The sequence below is a fragment of the Neovison vison genome, chromosome 6 (assembly GCF_020171115.1).
Source record: "Neovison vison isolate M4711 chromosome 6, ASM_NN_V1, whole genome shotgun sequence".
In the NCBI taxonomy this organism is placed as follows: Eukaryota; Metazoa; Chordata; class Mammalia; order Carnivora; family Mustelidae; genus Neogale; species Neogale vison.
Genome location: NC_058096.1, coordinates 209,714,726 through 209,734,515, shown reverse-complemented (window position 1 = coordinate 209,734,515; position 19,790 = coordinate 209,714,726). Strand labels below are relative to the sequence as shown.

The 19,790-nt window shown below is 48.1% G+C and overlaps 1 protein-coding gene across 1 annotated transcript in view; it reads right to left on the bottom strand.

Annotated features, from left to right (window-relative positions):
• The window catches only part of SUGP1 (SURP and G-patch domain containing 1), a 31,767-nt gene extending 12,144 nt beyond the window's left edge, over window positions 1-19,623 (bottom strand). The window contains exons 1-7 of the mRNA XM_044253787.1: window positions 19,576-19,623; window positions 17,574-17,748; window positions 12,255-12,355; window positions 10,058-10,258; window positions 7,857-7,980; window positions 7,225-7,325; window positions 6,169-6,292 (exon numbers count right to left, since the gene is read on the bottom strand). Coding sequence (XP_044109722.1) covers window positions 6,169-6,292; window positions 7,225-7,325; window positions 7,857-7,980; window positions 10,058-10,258; window positions 12,255-12,355; window positions 17,574-17,748; window positions 19,576-19,609 — 860 coding nt within the window. The 5' untranslated portion in view covers window positions 19,610-19,623. The remainder of the gene's footprint in view (window positions 1-6,168; window positions 6,293-7,224; window positions 7,326-7,856; window positions 7,981-10,057; window positions 10,259-12,254; window positions 12,356-17,573; window positions 17,749-19,575) is intronic.
• Between the last annotated feature and the right edge of the window lie 167 nt (window positions 19,624-19,790).

The window sequence follows — 19,790 nt, the reverse complement described above, 5'->3', positions numbered from 1 at the left end:
GCATTTCGTGATATTAGCTGTCTAATCACTATGTTGTATACCTGAAACTACGTTATTATGTGTCAACCATACTTCAACTAAATTTTTTTTTAATTTTTAAAGAATTACACACAGTGGATTTATTGCAGGCATGCAAAGCTGGTTTAACGTTAAAAAAAAAAAAAAAAAAGCAACCCATCATTATCAACAGGCTGAAAAAGTTCAATCACATAATCCTATCAATAGCCGCAGAAAAACTCTTTGACGAAATCCAATACCCGTTCATGATAAAAACAGCAAACTAGAAACATGAGAGAGAGAACTTTCCCAACTTGGTAACGAGTATCTACCAAAAATCCTACAGCTAATATCATACTTAATAGGGAGAAAACCAGAAGGTTTCCCACTAAGAATGGAAACAAGGCCAGAATATCCTATCCCACCAATGAGTTTCAACACTGTCCTAGAAGTCTTAGCTAATGTAATAAAAGAAGGTAAGAACAAGTACATTAAGAAAGGAGAAACAAGGGCGCCTGGGTGGCTCAGTGGGTTAAGCCACTGCCTTCGGCTCGGGTCATGATCTCAGGGTCCTGGGATCGAGTCCCACATCGGGCTCTCTGCTCAGCAGGGAGCCTGCTTCCTTCTCTCTCTCTCTCTCTGCCAGCCTCTCTGCTTACCTGTGATCTCTCTCTCTGTCAAATAAATAAATAAAATATTAAAAAAACAAAAAAAAGAAAGGAGAAACAAAACTGTCTGTTCACAAATAACATGAGCATCTATATAGAAAAAAGCTAATGAAAAAACTCCTGGAACTAACAGGTGATTGTAACAAGGCTGCAGGATACAAGGTTAGTATACAAAAGTCCCCTGTTTTCCTATACCCCAGCAATGAACAAGTGGATTTGAAATTAAAAACACAATACCATTTACACAACAAAATGTAGTTCTTAGGTGTAAGTCTACAAAATATGAACAGATTCTATATAAAAAAAACTACACAACTCTGAGGAAATGCGTTCAAAACTAAAAAACTTGAGAGATATTCTTTAACAGTAAATAGGAAAACTCAGTATTATCAAGATGTTGCTTCTTTCCCACTTGATTTATAGATTCAATGCCATTTGAGTCAAAATCCCAACAAGTTATTTTGTGGACACTGATTCTAAAGGGTATATAGGCATAAAAGACCTGAAACAGCCAACACAATATTGAACAAGAACAAAGTTGGAAGACTGACATGACCAGATTTCAAGGCTTACTGTCTGTATAGTATCAGGGCAGTGAGGTATTCGTGAGAGAATAGACAAACAGATCAACAGAACAGACAAAGAGCCCAGAAATAAACCCATATAAACATGGCCAACTGATCTTTGACAAAGAGGCAAAGGCAGTCCAATGGAGCAAAGACATTCTTTTCCAAAAAAGAATGGATCTGGACAACTACATGCAAGAAAATAAAAAAAGAATCTAGACACAGACCTCACACCCTTCATAAAAATTAACTAAAATGGATCATAGACCTAAATGTAAAATGCAAGGCTATAGGGCTTCTAGAAGGTAACAGAGGAGAAAACTTAGATGACCTCATGGATGGTGATGACTTTTCTGATACACTCAAGGTACAATCATGAAACTGATAAGCTGGACTTAATAAAAAAAAAAATTGGGGGGGGCGCCTGGGTAGCTCAGTGGGTTAAAGCCTCTGCCTTCAGCTCAGGTCATGATCCCAGGGTTCTGGGATCAAGCCCTGCATCAGGCTCTCTGCTCAGCAGGGAGCCTGCTTCCTCCTCTCTCTCTGCCCGCCTCTCTGCCTACCGTGATCTCTGTCAAATAAATAAAATCTTTTAAAAAAATTTTTAAAAATGTTTTTAAAGATTTTATTTATTTTACAGAGAGAAAGAACACAAGCAGTTGGAGTGGCAGACAGAAGGAGAAGAAGGAGCCTCCCCACTGAGCAGAAAGCCCAACATGGGGCTTGATCCCAGGACCCCAGGATCATGACTGAACTGAAGGCAGACACTCAACTGACTGAGCCACCCAGGCACCCCTAAGATTGAAAACTTCTGCTCTTCAAAAGATATCATCAAGAGAAGACACACCATTGACTGGGAAATAATATTTTCAAAAGTCACATCTGATAAAGGATTATGATCCAAAATATACAAAGAACTCTTAAAACTCAACAATAACAAATAACCCAATTAAAACATGGACTGATGATTTTAACATACACTTCACCAAAGAAGATACACAGATGGCAAATAAGCATACGAAAAGATCTTCCACATCATATGTCATCAAGCAAATGCAAATTAAAACAACACTGAGATACCACTACACATGTATTAGAATGGCCAAAATCCAGAACACTGAGAACATCAAACGTTGGCAAGCATGTGGAGCAACACGAACCCTCACTCACTACAGAGGGAAATGCAAATGATACAGCCACTTTGGAAGACAGTTTGGCAGTTTCTTGCAAAACTAAACATACCACACGATCCAGCAATCACGTTTCTTGGTATTTTACCCAAGAGTTGAAAACTTATGTCCACACAAAAACCTGAACACAGATGTTTATAGCAGTTTCCTTCACAATCGCCAAAATCTGGAAGCAACCAAGATGCTCTGCTGTAGCTAGATGGAAAAACAGACTATGGGACATCCAGACAGTGGAATATTACTCAGTGCTTAAAAGAAATGAACTGTCAAGCCATATAAAGACGTGGAACGGGGCGCCTGGGTGGCTCAGTGGATTAAGCCGCTGCCTTCGGCTCAGGTCATGATCCCAGTGTCCTGGGATCGAGTCTCGCATCGGGCTCTCTGCTCAGCAGGGAGCCTGCTTCCCCTTCTATCTCTGCCTGACTCTCTGCCTACTTGTGATCTCTCTCTCTGTCAAATAAATAAATAAATAAATAAATCTTAAAAAAAAAAAAAAAGACGTGGAACAATCAGTCTTAAATGAGTATTACTAAGCAAAAGAAGCCAATCTGAAAAGACTACATACTATATGACGCCAATTACACAACATTTTGGGAAAGGCAAACATGGAATCGGTAAAAAGATCAGTTGCCAGGAGTTGAGAAGGAAGAAGGGATGAATTATGTGGAACACAGGTGACTTTGGGGCAGTAAGAATACTTTATATGACGCCATGATAATGGATATGTGCATTGGTTCAAATTTGCAGAAGGTACAAGACCAAGAGTGAACTCTAACGTAAACTGCGGACTTTGGGGGATCATGATGTATCAGTGTAGGCGCATCGATTACTGTTCTGGTGCGGAATACTGATAACAGGGCAGGATGTGCACATGTACAGGCAGGGACACATGAGAAATCTCTCTCTGTACCTTCCCTTCAATTTTGCTGTGAACTTAAAACTGCTCTAAAAAAAAAAAAAAGAAAGAAATGACATCTTAAAAAAAAGTTAAGAGACAAAAGTGAAAAAATTTTCAAGGAGGGAAGGGAACAGTTGGCTGGATGTGAAAAAAGAACCTGGCAACCAGAAAGGGTCGGATATGGATTTAAGGCTATGGTGGGATACAGATCTGGTTTCTGTATTCAGATTTAAAAGATTTTTCAACTTGACAGCATAAGGGTTTCCTGTTAAAATGGCATGGAGTGTGGTGGTGAAGGCACCTCCTCCCACCAGTCTCTGCCTCAGTTTCCTCCCCTGTAAGAGGCCAGCAATGGGGCTTGAAAAGAACAACATGGCTCGCCCAGGTGACAGGTTGAGTGGCACGTGTCTCATGGGCGATGCTGTGCTCACTGCTCCAACCTTCATCTAACATGCCTTCTGATGGCCATGAGCCCACTGAGGGGTGCAGTCATTAAGAATTTAGCCCACAGAGGGGTGCCTGGGTGGCTCAGAGGGTTAAAGCCTCTATCTTCGGCTCAGGTCCTGGTCCCAGGGTCCTGGGATTGAGCCCCATATCCAGCTCTCTGCTGGGGGAGGGGGGGGGCTGCTTCCCACCCCCCCCCCGCCTGCCTCTCTGCCTACTTGTAATCTGTCTGTCAAATAAATAAATAAAATCTTAAAAAAAAAGAAAAAAAAAAAAGAATTTAGCCCCACTGAGGCTCGACATTCAATTTGTGCCTCATATTTCAAGACTACAGATGATGCTGTATTTAACATTATTTCTGGGGATGGAATCGCAGAAGTGGGATGGCTGGTTGAAGGAATGGGTGTTTCCAGTTTCTTTATAGAATCAGTCATTGTTACAGATTGTTTCCCAAAACACAGAGCCACCGGGGTGTGCCTGGTCTGTGTGAGAAATCAGGAGGGCATGGAAGGGCCAAGAGAGGCAAACACAGGAGCTGCTCCTGTTACATTCAGAGGTGAAGGAAGCTGCCTCACACCTGCCTCCATGCAGAGATTAAACAGATCACGCTGCTCACCTTTGGCCCCTTCCCCATCAGGGACCCCAGGCTCTGCCCTTGCCCTGGCACCCCTTCTTCCCTCTGGCCTCATCAGAGTAACACCCAATGAGCTGGGCGACCACCAGTGAATTCCCACAGAGGACCCAGAGCTGCCTGTGTTGAGAGTGTCTCTTGAGTTCTGACCCCTGGGAGGGTGCTGCTGGGGCCTGGACCTCTCCGACCAAGGAGAGCAGGCTGGGCTTGCAGCCTTGACAGAAATCCATAACCCTGCCCGCCTTACCTGCCATAGATTTTTTCATAGTCAGTCCTACTTATGACAAGTGACAGTAAATTAAGTGTCCTTAGTTAGGTAAATACCTTACTTAGGTAAATAGAATTTTTAAAAAAATGCAATGACTTAAAATATTAAGTCAATGCTGGTTTGGGTGGTGCAGAGTGCTCGCCAGCATCACGATGTGTGAAGAGATCTCAGGTGGATCTCTAGGCCAGGCAGACCCCTCTCTTGAACTCCGGACCCAAACATCCCACTGCCCCCACAAGGGCTCCTGGCTGCCCAGGTATCATGTACACAGATCCCTGAATTCCCCAGCAGCGGTTCCCCTGCCCTTATCCACTGAGTCACTGACCCTTGGCCCTTCCTCCCCTACTCCCCAAGGTTCTACCCGCACGGTTCCCCCAACCTCAATGTTTCTCTTCTGCTGGTCTGCTTTGACCTGGTGTGTCTGACCCCATCCCTGCCCTTATAACTACGGCCAGTGCCCCTGGAAGCAGAGTTTACCCTGTCACTCTCTATGCAGACTCTCCAGAGGCTGTCAGTGAACACCTGCCCTCTGGGACCTGGCCCTGCCTGGCTCCGAGGCCCAGAGCCCACGCGCACTGATGCTTGCCCTGCATGCCAGCCACACTGGCGCAGCACTTGGATTTCTGCTTCTTCCCTCCTGCTTCCTTTGTCCTGAGTCCACAGTGGCATCTAGAGCCACTGACTCAACTAGCCCAGACTGCTGCTCCCGGACTTTTTGTTACATATGCCATCATACCTCCTCGCTTCTCCAGTCAGAATTTGTGTTATTCATGGCCAAAAACATCCTCACGGGGCATCACCCCCACACCGACTTGAGCATCCACCTCCTAAGCCCCCGCTGGTCCCTACCAAGCAGCAGTGACTGCCCAGCCCCCACTCCAATGCCCTGCCCCCAAGGAACCTCCCCCAGCAAAGAGGTGCTGAACCCACAGCACGAATGAACAGGTAAACACACACCCAGCCTGAGGGCTGGGATGTGGCTGCATGTCTGGAGACAGCTGGGAAGCCAGGCTGCTTGTCCCAGGCCCTCCATGGAACCTGTGTACAGGCTGACGGTTTCCACTTCACAGAGCCTAAGGTACCCCATTCCAACTTCGCTGCCATTCCCTCACTGGAAAGGTCTGACCCTACAAATGCACAAAGTGAACAACACTTCTGGGAGTTTCTGCCCAAGACCCTGGCCTGCTCCTAGCCTAGGCTGCCATCTTTGGTACAAAGGGAGCCTGGGGAGCTCCAGAGACTTTCTCCATGAGGCACACTGAAAACAGAACACCCCAAGGGTCCCCGCATGCCTGCCTCAGAGATGATTTAGGCTCGGACAAGTAGTTGCTCATCGTTGCCCATGCAGGTGGCAGAGCTGGGCTTGGGGGTCAGAGCTCCTGGGCCTGACCCTGCCACCTTCTGACTGTGGGACTCTTGACGTGTCAAGCCCACTGGGGGCAGGGGGTAGTGGTGCTGTGATCAGTGTGTGGGGGGGGTCATCTCCTTGTTTAGTTCCCCTCTCACCTGAACGCCTGGTTCTCGCGGTTGTTCTGGAGAGCAATGGTTTCCACTTCTGGACCCCCGTCCGCTATGAACCTGGCCAACTTTTCTGCAAGGTTCTTGGCCTCTTCGTCCTCTGGGGGTGAAACTTTAAGCAGGCTGTCAGTACTGAGCTCAACTCACCACACCCAACAGCCTAATTTCTGCTAAGAACCCCATGGGCAACAAGAGGGGTTTATTTTAGGAACAATGCAAAGAAAAACAGGCAAATGGGAATCAGATTACTGCACTGGGACCAAATACCAGAGTTAATATTACAATATTATCTTGAGCCCCTGCCCCCACCCTGCACCCTGCCCCTTCCCACCCCATAGATCATAGAACAGAACGTGAGAGAAGGTCTGGAGCCAGGCCGCAGGGGAGATGGGAGCCCCACCTCAGTCTTTCTGCCATCCAGGTCACACACAGAAGTGGGCCTGGCCCTCCTCTCCTGGGGAGAAGGCGCAGGAGGACAGAGGGCGGCGGGGAGACAGACAAACATATTGACCTCTGTCGCCTGTGTTTGGCCTGAACATCAGTGCGCCTGCCACCCACCACAATCTGGCTGAGATTTTACTTCATGATGGCTGGAGACCAGCTAGCATCTCCCCCTCCCCTGATACATACCCCAACAGAAGCTCCCCAGCCAAGATCCTGGCTGTCCTCTATCCCCCTCCCCAAGTGTCATGCACATTTGTCTTTATGTCCTCTGTGCCAGAGAGGCAGCAGGAGCTCATTAACATTTATTTAAATGACCAAGAACCAACAGACAAGCATTCCACCCCTTTGCACCCTATACATGCACAGAGCAGTGCTCTTGAACATAACAATGACCTTGACCTTGGCCCTCAGACTCTTGCGGCCCACCACTGGTGAAGGGGGCAATGCCATCCCCAGCGTGACCCTGGCTGCCTGAGAAGGCATAGACCTGGGCCCTAGGCACCACCCCATGCACCAGAGCCTCCCAGAACCCCATTTCCAAATGGGATGTGATTTGTCCACACATCTTCCCAGAACCTCCCAACCCCTCCACCCACTTACCTTTCTGAGAGGATGCCTGCAACTTTTGTGCCTCCTTTCTTATCTCAGCCACCTTCTTTCTGTAGTAGAGGAATTCCCTGCTATTCTTATCATGCAAAAACCTGGGGAGAAGTTTCGAAAAACAGACAGAATGGTGAGCAGCGGGATGGGCTGACCCAAGCAGCTTCTGAAGAATGTTGTACAAAAGCAAGCTGGTGGGGTTCCTGGGTGGCTCAGTTGGTTAAGCATCTGCCTTCGGCTCAGGTCATGATCCCAGAGTCCTGGGATGGAGCCCCACGTCGGACTCCCTGCCCAGCAGGGAGTCTGTTTCTCCCTCTCCCTCTGCCCCTCTGCCCACTTGTACTCTCTCAAATAAATAAAATCTTAAAAACATTAAAAACAAAAACAAAACAAATGCAGTCTGGTGAGCAGAGACACCTTGATGGTGTCTCTAAGACTAAGCCTCCGCATCATACCGGAGCCCCTGTGGCCTCTGATGTAAGTACTTGGAAACTCAGACCAGTCCGGCCCACACGAGCAAGCCCCCAGCCCCGACTAGCCTCAGTAACCAGTAGGGTTTTACAAGAGCGAACGTACTACTGTGTGTCAAGAATATTAAGTAGTGGTGGCCTTCCCCTCCCAGAAATACTTACGAAAACGCCGGGTTATCCTTGTAGTTCTCCATAGCTACTTTTTCTAACTCGGGGCCTCCTTCTGCCACAAAGCGGGCCAATTTCTCTATCACTTTCCGAGTCTCGGCTCCCTCTGGGGGTGAAACTTTAAGGAGGCTGTCAGTACTGGGGTTCAACTCACACACCCCACAGTCAACAGGCACACTCTCTCTATGGACCACAACGACAGAGGGGTGGGGGAGAAGAGGGTGAAATGCGGGAGGTTGTCGGGTGTCCTGGGTCCAAGCACAAAGCACTGTGACGAGGGGGGAGGCCGTCTAAACAGTCTTCGTGAGATACACTGGGCGGGAGAGAAGTGTGGGAGCCTCTGGGAGACCAGGCTGATCCCCAGGCTTGGAGAGAGACGTGAGAAAACATAGCCAGTCTCCCCCTTTTTTCTGAAATGCTTCATTCTTTTTATTCACCAGGGTTCAGTTTAACAAACTGGTTTCCTGTCACCCTTCAAAGATGACAGATTCCTTTTTAAAGTATCATTACAAACTCTGACTTAAACACATTGAGTGAGTTTCAATCCATTTTAAACATATCAGGTGGGTTTCAATCCACTGCAATTAACGTCATCACAGAAGCTCAATTGTCCCCTCTGCGGCTGGTAGAGCCTCTTCAAGCTGGCTCCCGAGGCCTTTGGGCCTGACCCCAGGAGTCTCTGATGGCCTCCTCGCTATCTGCTGGGACAAGGTGCTCCAGGGTCATCTCATACACTTCCTGACCAGACCCAGAGCCAGCCATTTCTCCAAGAAGTCCTGGTGTCCATGAGGGAGGAAGTGTGTTTCCAGACCACCATCTGGGTGCCAGGGGCGCTCACAGCAACAGGCTTAATCATTACCTCAGGGTCTTTACAGTGAACAGAGCTACAGAAATGTTCTTTTTGTAGTTTTATTAGCCTCCCCTTTGATCCGCGTGGAACTTGTTTTTGTATTTTATTGCTGGCCTGTTCCCGAGGCATCTCTCGGCCAATTTATAACTCCTGTTCCTTTTATGAGAACTCCCAGAAGAAATTTCTCCCTGCCGCTGCCTAGGAATGTTCACTGCTCTCAGCAAGGGGCTAGACACCAAACCTGCAGCCAGACTTATTCCTCTTATTGCTTTGGCTGCCAGGAAGCTGCAGGATGGGAGGTCAGGGACCTGGAGCCTGAGGAGAACCCTCAAGAGATCCCAAGGACTTTCTGTAGCCACCTTTCCCCCTAGCCTTACACTCTTCCTGACTGCCTGGTCATGACACTGACCTGCTTGCCATTTACAGGCACAGGTGCTCTTCCAAAGCCACAATAGCAACCTGTAAGAGGCCTCAATGACCTTGAGACACTCACTGCTCCCTGCAAAGCGTTGCTTCCCAGCAGGGTGCTGTCAGAGCTGCTGTGATGCCTCAGGAAAGAGCCCCCTCCCTGGCTCCATCCTGACAATGAATGGCCCCTGATCTGCTCAGATGCATGGCCACAAGCCAGGACCCTCCCTGAGAGTAACAAGTCTGAAGGCTGTCACAGTATAACTATATGGTTCCTTCAATCTGTCAGCCTGGCTGGGGCAGAGATGGCCCAGGTCTCCACACAGCTCAGGAGGCACTGAAGCCTTGTTCCGAATGCAGATGGAGTCAGACACAATGGGAGTGCTGCCATCGCCACGCCCCACCCTCCTACACGATATGGCCTAGACTGGCTTTCCAAGAAAAATGACCATCCTTCCCCTGGACAGGAGAGCATGTCCTCCAACCTGTGGGCTTGCACCTCTGGCCCAAACTGGTGGGGACAACAACCCATGATGAGAAGAGGCGTGTGGTTCTCAGAGGGCTCAGGAAGCACACACCCAGACAGGGCAAGCAGGGAAGCTCCTCCTCTCATGTTGGGACAAGGAGAGACATAACTGAATGCTCCTCTGAGAAGGCCACAGCCCTGGCTGCAGACCAGCCCACATGGGTGGAGGATGGTTCCCACGGCTCCCAGAACAAAGTCCACAGTCTATAGCCCCTCCACACTTCCCTTTCACTGCTCCCCACACCCTTTCTTCTCTCCCCCCAAGCCTGGAGAGTCCCATGCTGGCCCTCGGCTTAGCCTGGGGGGCTGGTGCCTCCCCCCCACTAGCCACACCTTCCCCACTGACCACGGGTCCCACCCATGGAGCTGGAGGGCAGTGGTCAAAGTAAGGTGGCAGCTCCTGCACCCTACCTTTGATCTCCAGCCACTGCTCGTAGTCTTCCTCCTCATCCTCATCAGGAGACTGGAAGACACTTGGGCGGCTGGCCACGGGCAACTGCTTGGCGTGCACATAGTTCTTCACCTGGCCTGGCGGGCTGCTGATGAGCGGGGGCCTCTTCCCGGTACGTGGGGGGACTCGAGTGGGGGCGCTGGGCGTGCTAGGTGGGGCATCTTGGCACAGAAAGAAAGACACCCATGCTCAAGGTCTGAGACGCACATTTCCCCATCTTCTCTCCTAACACGTAGGCGAGAGTGCATTAAGTAGGGCTGAGTCCTTGGCTTCCAGCATGGTGACTGGCAGGGGGTGGGCACCAAGAGAGGACGCCATCCTCATTTTATAGAAGAGGACACTAAGGCTCAGAGAAGAATGACTTGTCACCGTCACTCAGCCTGGAACAGAAAGGCTGGGCTCTGCAGGCAGCAGCTCTGGCAGAAGACACCCTAACATTTGCGCCCAAGGATGTGCCAGCTCCGCTGGGTCAGGCCTGAATTCCCACACCTGGCCATGACCATTCCTTCTGCCAGTGGCAAGCTGGAGACAGCCTACTCGGGGCTTTTCAAACACAGCTTCTGGCCTAAGATCCTTCAGTGAAGGGCTGAAATTCTCCCTCCCTATCTGTGGATGATTTCGTCTTAGGTTAGTTAGGTTAGGTTTCTTAGCTATTTCCTAGAAAGACTGACAAAGACTGAAGGTCAGCTGTTTTGCCAGCATCTTTCTTACACTAAAAGTAAGCTGACTGAGGGGGCATCTGGATGGTTCAGTCAGTTAATGATCTGACTCTTGATTTTGGCTCAGGTCATGATCTCGGGGTCTTGATATCTGGTGCCACTACAGGCTACCCACTTGGCAGGGAGTCTGCTTAAGATTCTATCTCCCTCTTTCCCTACCCCCACCCATGCAGGCACTCTCTCTAAAATAAATGAATCTTTTATAAAAAACAAAATTAGGGGGCATCTGGGTGGCTCCATCAGTTAAGCAACGGCTTTTAGCTCAGGTCACAATCCCAGGGTCCTAGGATTGAGCCCCACATTAGGCTCCCTACTCAGTGCGGAGTCTGCTTCTCCTTCTGCCTCACCCACTCTCTCTAATGAATAAATAAAATCTTAAAAAAAAAAAAAAATTAAGCTGGGGTGCCTGGGTGGCTCAGTCAGTTAAACACCTGCCTTCAGCTCAGGTCATGATCTCAGGGCCCCGTGTAGGGCTCCCTGCTCAGCTCCTCCCCCCTATTCCTGCATGCTCTCTCTGAAATAAAAATAAATAAAATTTTTAAGAAATTAAGCTGACTGGTAAACTGTACAACCACAGATATGGGGGGGACTCCCTGTAGTGAGGGATTCTCACACCTCACATGTCCCATGGAGCTCCCATGGACCAGGTGGCCCTCCCACCTATGGATGGGGTCCCATCCCTCAAACTAAGTTGCTGCCCTAACCCATGATGTGAACCCACAGACCTGATGTTGGTCTGTAAACCTCAGGGGAGTTTCCCTGGTGTAATCTGAAACTGGCCCCTATACTCAGAGAGCAGGAAGAGACCACAGAAAAAGGAAGGCCACTCCAGGCTTGTAAGTAGCTGTAATAAGCAAAAGGAACTTGCACATGAGGCTTGTCTTGGGCGGCAGCAAAATGAATGGATCCCTGCACCCGCCCACCAAATCTTGAAAGTTTATAGAGACCTCCAGTGGGTTCAGTCACATATACTCACAGATGTTCTCAATACCACAGCACTCTCTCAAGACTATGTGCTTGGAGTAGCTTCCAGGAGTGGGAAAAACAAGGGGAGCCCGCATTTCAAGCACAGGGGAGGAGGCAAGGGGCCGCTGAGTGCCAGCCAGGGTCCAGCTCACTGGCCAACTGGAGGGCACATCTTTTCCATGACATTCCTCAACACCCGGGGCGTTTTTAGTCAGGCCCCTGACTGCTGGACTGAAACCTGGCTTATCTGTCTCTGTTCCTTTAGGGTAAGCACTTTGAAGGATGGGTCTATGCTCTCCACTTGGTCAGGTACTGTAGGATGAACAGAATTCATCCCAATCAATACGGGATCAGAGGAATAAGTGTGAGGCAGGGCCTGCTATTACTGTGATGCCTAGGGACCCTCAGAGGAGAGAGCCAGCAGGGCGAGTCGCAGCAGAGGGAGACTCAGGAAATGGGTGGGGGCACTCACCTGTGCTGGTCTGCGCCTTCTGCAACTTCAGAAACTGCTGCAAGAAGCTGCCATCATTAGCAAACTTGTTGGAAACGGAAGAGTTGTGTGCATTTGCAATTCTAGACCCAAGACAGAGGACAGAGATCGTGAGCCACAGAGGAGGGGCAGGGGTCTGTCTCTCCCATCTCAGCCCCACACCCACCCCACATTCTCACCTAGTGGGACCCAAAACCCTCCCCCAGAGAGTGGGGACTACTAAGTGCACAGAGCAGCCTTCATAGTAAAATGGAATAATGTTGCTCCAGTCAAAGCGATACGATCTATATTGACAGCTCAGAAGCACCTGCCCCGCCCACATAGCACCTGTGTCCTTGTTAACTATTTGGGCTGTTCCTGGCTCCCATGTCTGTCTTCTCAGCTAGATATCAGAGATTTCCAAGGCAAGGCCTGTGTGTCTATACCCACATGTCACTGCAGTTCGGGGCCTGAGCCAGATGGCGCTTCTGTGGGTATCACCGGTGCACACCAAAACACCCAAAGCAATCATTTGGTAGAAGAATTAAAGGAGAATTTTGTATTCTTACTATTTTTACACTGTCTTTGGTTTGCAAAAGTTATGCTTAAACATCTATTTTCAACAAGTCAGCAATAAAACAAACTCAGGAGCCCAAATATTTAATTCAAATTCATTTTTCCTGATCATAAAGGCGAGGGAGGTTTATTATGGAGCAAACAGGAACGCAGGAAAATGGAAAGCAAAGGGAAACATCCAGAAGAGTCTCTTCCCTAAGAACAGCCATTATTAACTCTTTAGTGTATTTCTTTTATTTGTCCCCTAATTAGAAGGAAATAAGGCTACAATCATAGTATATATCCTACTTCTTCCGGTTTCTACTATTAACATACCACTCTGCCCCAAACCTCAGAAATTGCTCATATATGTTGCTTTCAAGGCCACACAACCCTCTAACTTTTGTTATTAGTTATTACAATTACTAATACTTGTGTAATTGTTACATATTACATATCTTACTATTACAACATAATTATCATTGTTACAGTGACACATCCAATAATTGGTAAAGGCTCAGGGAGTCCACAGGCCTAGAGTTTTTCCTTCAAAATTAAATTTTATTCTTCTAAAAATTGTAAAATTCTGAAAAGTCTTATTCTTTTAAAAATCTGCTATAATGAATTAAAAATGGAAACAACAAGTAGCACTAGTTAAATAAATCACAGGACTTCCATTGGGCAGATGAAGCAGCCCTGAAAACCAAAAATTCTAGAGATAAAGCAATAAAGTGCAACATTAAATGAAAAAAAAAAAAGGATATAAAACTACAGGGGTGGTTAAGAATCCCACTCTTTCTTTCCTTTTTTTTAAATTTCTTTTTAAAACTTTTTTTTTTAAAAGATTTTATTTATTTGACAGAGAGAGAAATCACAAGTAGGCAGAGAATCAGGCAGAGAGAGAGGGGGAAGCAGGCTCCCTGCTGAGCAGAAAGCCCGATGCGGGGCTTGATCACAGGACACTGAGATCATGACCTGAGCCGAAGGCAGCGACTTAATCCACTGAGCCACCCAGGCGCCCCAAGACTCCCACTCTTGACTGCTGCTTAGGTCATCGTCTCAGGGTGAGACTGAGCCCGACATCATTCTCTGTACTGAGCACGGAGGCTGCTTAAGATTCTTTCTCTCCCTCCCCATCTCCCCCTACCCTTCCAATGCCACCCCCAAAGAAAACCAGACAACAACTACAATACAGCCTTATTTATGTAAAAAAATTTTTTGAATTAAAATTGTTAGGGGCGCTTGGGTGGCTTAGTTGGTTAAGCAGCTGCCTTGGGACAGAGCCCCACATCCGGCTTCTTGCTCAGCGGGAAGTCTCCTTCTCCCGTCTGCCACTCTGCCTGCTTGTGCTTGCTCTCTCCTCCCCCACTGTGTCAAATTAAAAAAAAAAAATTGTTAGGAAAAAACATAAAGAGGTGCCTGGGTGGCTCAGTCATCAAGAATCTGCCTTTGGCTCAGGTCATGATCCCAGGGTCCTGGAATTGAGCCCCACATCAGGCTCCCTGCTCAGCAGGAAGGCTGCTTCTCCCTTTCTCTCTCCCCAAGCTTATGTTCCCTCTCTCACTATGTCTCTCTCTGTCAAATAAATAAATAAAATCTTCAAAGAAAGAAAGAGAGGGAGAAAGAAAGAAAAACCCATTGATGGGTGTCTGGGTGGCTCAGTCAGTTAAGCATCTGCCTTTGGGGCCCCTGCTCACGGGGAGCCTGCTCCTCCCTCCGCCCCTCCCCTTTGCTCATGCTCTGTTGCTCTCTCTCTCTCACAAATCTTAAAAAAAAGGAAAAAAAAAACCAACAAAATGCTAACAGCACTGTTTCTGGGTTGCAGCGTTATAATTCATTTTGGTTTTGCCTCGCTTTCCTCTCCCTCAGTTTCCATAAAGTCTGCCACATATACGTAAAGTTGTGTGTGTGTTTTTTTTTTTTTTTGAAGATTTACTTTTTTTTTTTCTTTTTAAAGATTTTATTTATCCATTTGACAGAGAGAGAGAGATCACACGTAGGCAGAGAGGCAGGCAGAGAGAGAGAGAGGAGGAAGCAGGCTCCCTGCTGAGCAGAGAGCCCGATGCGGGACTCGATCCCAGGACCCTGAGATCATGACCGGAGCCGAAGGCAGCGGCTTAACCCACTGAGCCACCCAGGCGCCCACTTTTTTTTTTTTTTAAAGATTTTATTTATTTGTCAGACAAAGAGAGTAGGCAGAGGGAGAAGCAGACTCCCAGCTTAGCAGGGAGCCCGACACAGGGTTGGATCCCAGGACTCTGGGATCATGACCTAAGCCGAAGGCAGACACTTAACCGACTGAGCCACCCAGCATCCCAAGATTTATTTTTTAGAGAGAGAAAGAGCCCACGCAAGCACAGCAGGGAAGGACAGAAGGAGAGGGAGAGAGTGTGTCAAGTGGACTCCGTGCCAAGCATGGAGCCCGATGTGGGGCTTGATCCCACAACCCTGAGATCACCCACAACCTGAGTCAAAACCAAGAGTTGGACACTCAATGGCCTGCACCACCCAGGTACCCCTGTAAAGTTTTTTTTTCCCCCCATACAAAGGAGAAGGTTCTGCTGACCCTGCCCTTGTCCTCATACCATGAATATCTTCCTCAAGAGGTATGGAAAGAAGGTGGAGACAATGAAACTCAAGAAAACACCTTGGGGCAGCAGCAAGCAGCAATGAATCCCTCTTGAAAACCACCCATTAACAGGTGGTAAGAGATATTACGCAGCCTTTAAAAATTCTGGCTCCTGATAAAAGGATAAATAACACATGATCCATCCACACAGCAGAATATTATTTGGCCATGAAAAGGAATGAAGTCCTGACGCTTTCTAAAAAGTGAACCTTGAAAGCATCCTGTCCAGTGAAAGAAGCCAGACATAAAAGGCCAAATGTTTAAAATATGTAGGACAGATCAATCTACAAAGACGGTAAAGTAGGGGCTGGCATGGGCTGGGGAAGGAGGAAATAGGGAGTGAATGCAAATGGATACTGAGTTTCGTTTTGGGATGACACAAATGTTCTAGAACTACATATTGGTGATGGTTGCATGACATCGTGAATTTACCAAAAAATCACTAAATTGTATAGTTTAAAAGACCAGGGGCACCTAGGTGGCTCAGTGGGTTAAAGCCTCCGCCTTCAGCTCAGGTCATGATCCCAGGGTCCTGGGATGGAGCCCCGCATCCGGCTCTCTGCTCTGCAGGGAGCCTGCCTTCCTTCCTCTCTCTGCCTGCCTCTCTGCCTACTTGTGATCTATCTGTCAAATAAATAAATAAAATCTTAAAAAAAAAAAAAGACCACTTTTATGACATATTAATTATATCTTAGTAAGAATAAAACTTAAAAACTATAATGGTTCTAAAGAGTTGCGATCCAGGGAAAGGTTTTCTTTTAAAAAGTTGAGGGGTATGGGATGCCTGGGTGGCTCAGTCATTAAGTGTCTACTTTCAGCTCAGGTCATGAGCCCAGAATCCTGGCATCAAGCCCCACATTGGGCTCCCTGCTCGGCAGGAAGCCGGCTTCTCCCTCTCCCACTCCCTCTGCTTGCGTTCCCTCTCTCACCGTGTCTCTCTCTGTCAAATAAATAAATAAAATCTTTTAAAAATAAATAAAATAAAAAGTTGAGGGGGAAGTAGCACATGAAATGGATCATAACTTTGTGAAACAAAGCAAAGACACGAGGTAGGGTTAGGGTTAGCAAAATGGTTGCCTTGAGGCAACTTGAATGTTTATTTCTTCAGTGAGAAATTCTAACACTTGTTGTTCTAGGCTTTTACAGTTAAATAAATAACCTTATTTCCAAAGCTAACTGTATCATGCATCCACCTGCCTGATGCTGGTGCTGGGATCCAGGAGACCTACTTGGAAGCATGTCTATAGATCTCTCCCATCTTGTGCAAGTCCTTCTATAACCCTAGGGTAAGAGCCACAAGCCCACTGACTGACGGATCACTCCATATCCAGTCCCCACATTCATCTCCATATCCAGTCCCCACATTCATCTGGGTTCCTGTTAAGAATAAGGTCTAAGTCCTGCCCTCAATGACATGCCACAGATTCTTAGAAAAGGTGGAAGCTGAGACAGCTCGGTAGAGGGTTTAACATACTCCATGCTTCAGACCCCAGAGGAAGGGGCCTGTCTCTCTGACAATCTGTCAATCTCCACCCTAAAATTCTTGGATCTCGTCATTCTAATTACACCACCCCTGCTCAAAACTCTTGGGTGCCCTGAGCATTTCTCGTCCTCCTGCTTGGCTATGAAACAACTTTGATGCAACAGCTTGAGCCACCTGACACACGACGGCTCTCTTTCCTTCCTGCCTTCTACTAGATAGGTCTTTCCCTGCTTCCTCAGTGGGCTGGCTCTGAGAACGGAGAGCCTCTGCTGGGCCCCCACAGTGGCTCCTGCACTGGGGAACACACTGCCTCATGATACCCACTGGCAGCTCGGGGGGAGAACTGGCACCCTCTTCGTTAGCAGACCATGAGCCCCAAAAGGGTAGAGATGGGAGTCTGGGGTTTTGTTCCCTGGCCCCTAGCCCACAGCTGGTCAGCAGTAAATAACTGGTGAATATAGGCAGGCCATCTTCTGAGCTCCCACACAACACCTGTTTCTCTCTTGCCACCTGAGCCTTCTGAAACAGAGCATCTGTGTCACTCCTTGCATCACCAGGTTGTGGCCAGGTGCTAGAATACCCAGACTGCCCTTGAACACAAAACCGTCTGCCAGTGACCCTCTAAGACCCCAGCCCAGCTGCAGGGGGAACTTACTCGCCAGGATGTGGGGGCTGAGGGCTGATGACCACCTGATTCTGCTTGGCTTTCTGCTCCATTTTGGCTTCAATTTCACGTTTCTTCTGAGCAATGAGCTCCTCCTGGTGAAGGATGTTCATGTTCATTTTTCCAGACTTGGGAGGAGCAACCCCAAACCACCGGTTAGCCTTTCCTGAGGAGAAAAACTCGGATCAGAAATCATCTTTGCTCCACATACATGTATAGCGGCTGCTACAGGAGCAGCCCAGTTGTGGCTGCCTGCACCAACTGACATTCAAATGTCAACTTCTTGATTTATTCCATGAATATTTACTTAGCTAATGTACCAGGTGCTCAGCTCAACCAGAGAAGGGATCTCTGCCAATGTGGGTCTCACCTTGGGCAAAGAAGGCAATAGACTTACACCCAAAAAGCTGCTGTAAAATTGTAGTAAGAGCTCTTTGCTAGAAACCAAAAAAAGGGATTAGAAGAATGATAGATGAGCACCTATACAGCTAGGGCAGCCAGAAAATAACTGATAGAAGAGAAGACATTTAAGTTGAAACCAGAAAGATAAAGGGCCAGCCTCCTGAAAAGCCACCTGGGGAGCTATCTGGGCAGAATAAGCAGTTGCAAAAACCTAAAGCATGAGGTGCTAGGTGGCCCAATAGTCAAGCGGCGGCCTTCAGCTCAGGTCATGATCCCAGGGTCCTGGAATCGAACTCCGCATCAGGCTCCCCACTCAGCAGGAAGCCTGCTTCTCCCTCTCCCACTCCCCCTGCTTCTGTTACATCTCTCTCTGTGTCTCTCTCTGTCAAATAAATTTTAAAAATCTTAAAAAAACACACACAAAAAAACCTAAGGCAAAAAGAAGCCTGGTATATGCAAGGACCAGCAAGGGCCCTCTGTGGCCAGAGCAGACTGTTTAAGGAATGGAAGTGGGGGGTGCAAGATGGAGGAGTCTAGGTTTTACTTTAAGGGCTCTATGGAGGAACAGAGAAGTATTAAGCTGACAAACAGTATTTTAAAGATAATTCTGGATACTAATTGTAGAGTGCATGGTGGCAGCAAGAAGACCAACAAGGAGGCTTGGATGGTGTCTTGGAGGATGATGGGGTCTTCAGATGAAGGTGGGAAGTGTAAAGATGGAGAAGACACCTCAAGGGTTCCTCATGGGACTCAGACTAAAATCCAAATTCTGAAAGTTGATTTTCAGGGCTCTGTCAGAAAAGACTCCCCTCTTCAGCTCTGCCCTCCAGGCCTTCCCATAGCTGCCATCTTCTCATCTCAAATGCCTTCTGCCTAAAAGGCCTTCCTTCACCACCCAATATCAGCAGCCTCCACCACCATTCTCTCACATCATTATAACCTGTGTCTTTGTAAATACTTCCTCTGGGTGCATTGTCTGACGGCCCAGTAGAAAATAACCTTCAGGAAAGTAGAACCCTTTTGGATTACCACTGCATCCCCAGCGCCTAGCATAGTGCCTAGCACAGTATTTGCTGAATGAATGCATCCCAGTCTTGGTGGGGGGGGGGGGATAGGGCTTGTAGAGAGGGAAGGGAAAGACTCGTGGTAAAGTAGGAGGCTCAAAAGACCGAGAAAGTGTGTAGAGACGGTGCTAGAGCAGTTCCAAAAAGCAGCTTTTTAGCAAAGTGGACACAGGCCAGACCACGGTTGTTACGAACAGAGGGGCGCAGGACAGCCCAAGGTTGCTGCTGTTTCGGGGAACAGAGCTCTGAACAGTCCTGAAGGCGATTATTCGGGAAAGGGAGAGCAGAACCGACCCAGGGGCGGCCTTTATGGAACACCAGGAGCACACAGCAAACCCGACGGTGAGGGCAGCAACTGGGTCTGGGGTCTCGGGAGACGGGGAAGATGCAGAAGCCTCCGCTTTCGGACGCCCTAGGGACTGAGGCGAGGAGCCCGTGGGTCCGGGCAGACCCGATGGGAAGACAAAACCGCGACGCTTAGCCCCGCTGACCCAGGCGGGCGCTTCAAGGGAGGCGGGGGCTGTTACCTGCAACATCCCGGTTGTCCATCTTGAGACTCATACAATCCCACAATGCTCCGGTTCCACTTGAAAAGGCTTGTTATAGTGCGCATGGCCTGATGGGAAATGTAGTCCGTGTCCCTCAAGCACGTCCGGCCACTGAGTTGATACCTGGGGTCCTTCCCCAAGAAAAACAAACCCCAGCCTATTTGCAATGTTTGTTCTCAGTGCCGTGGACCACA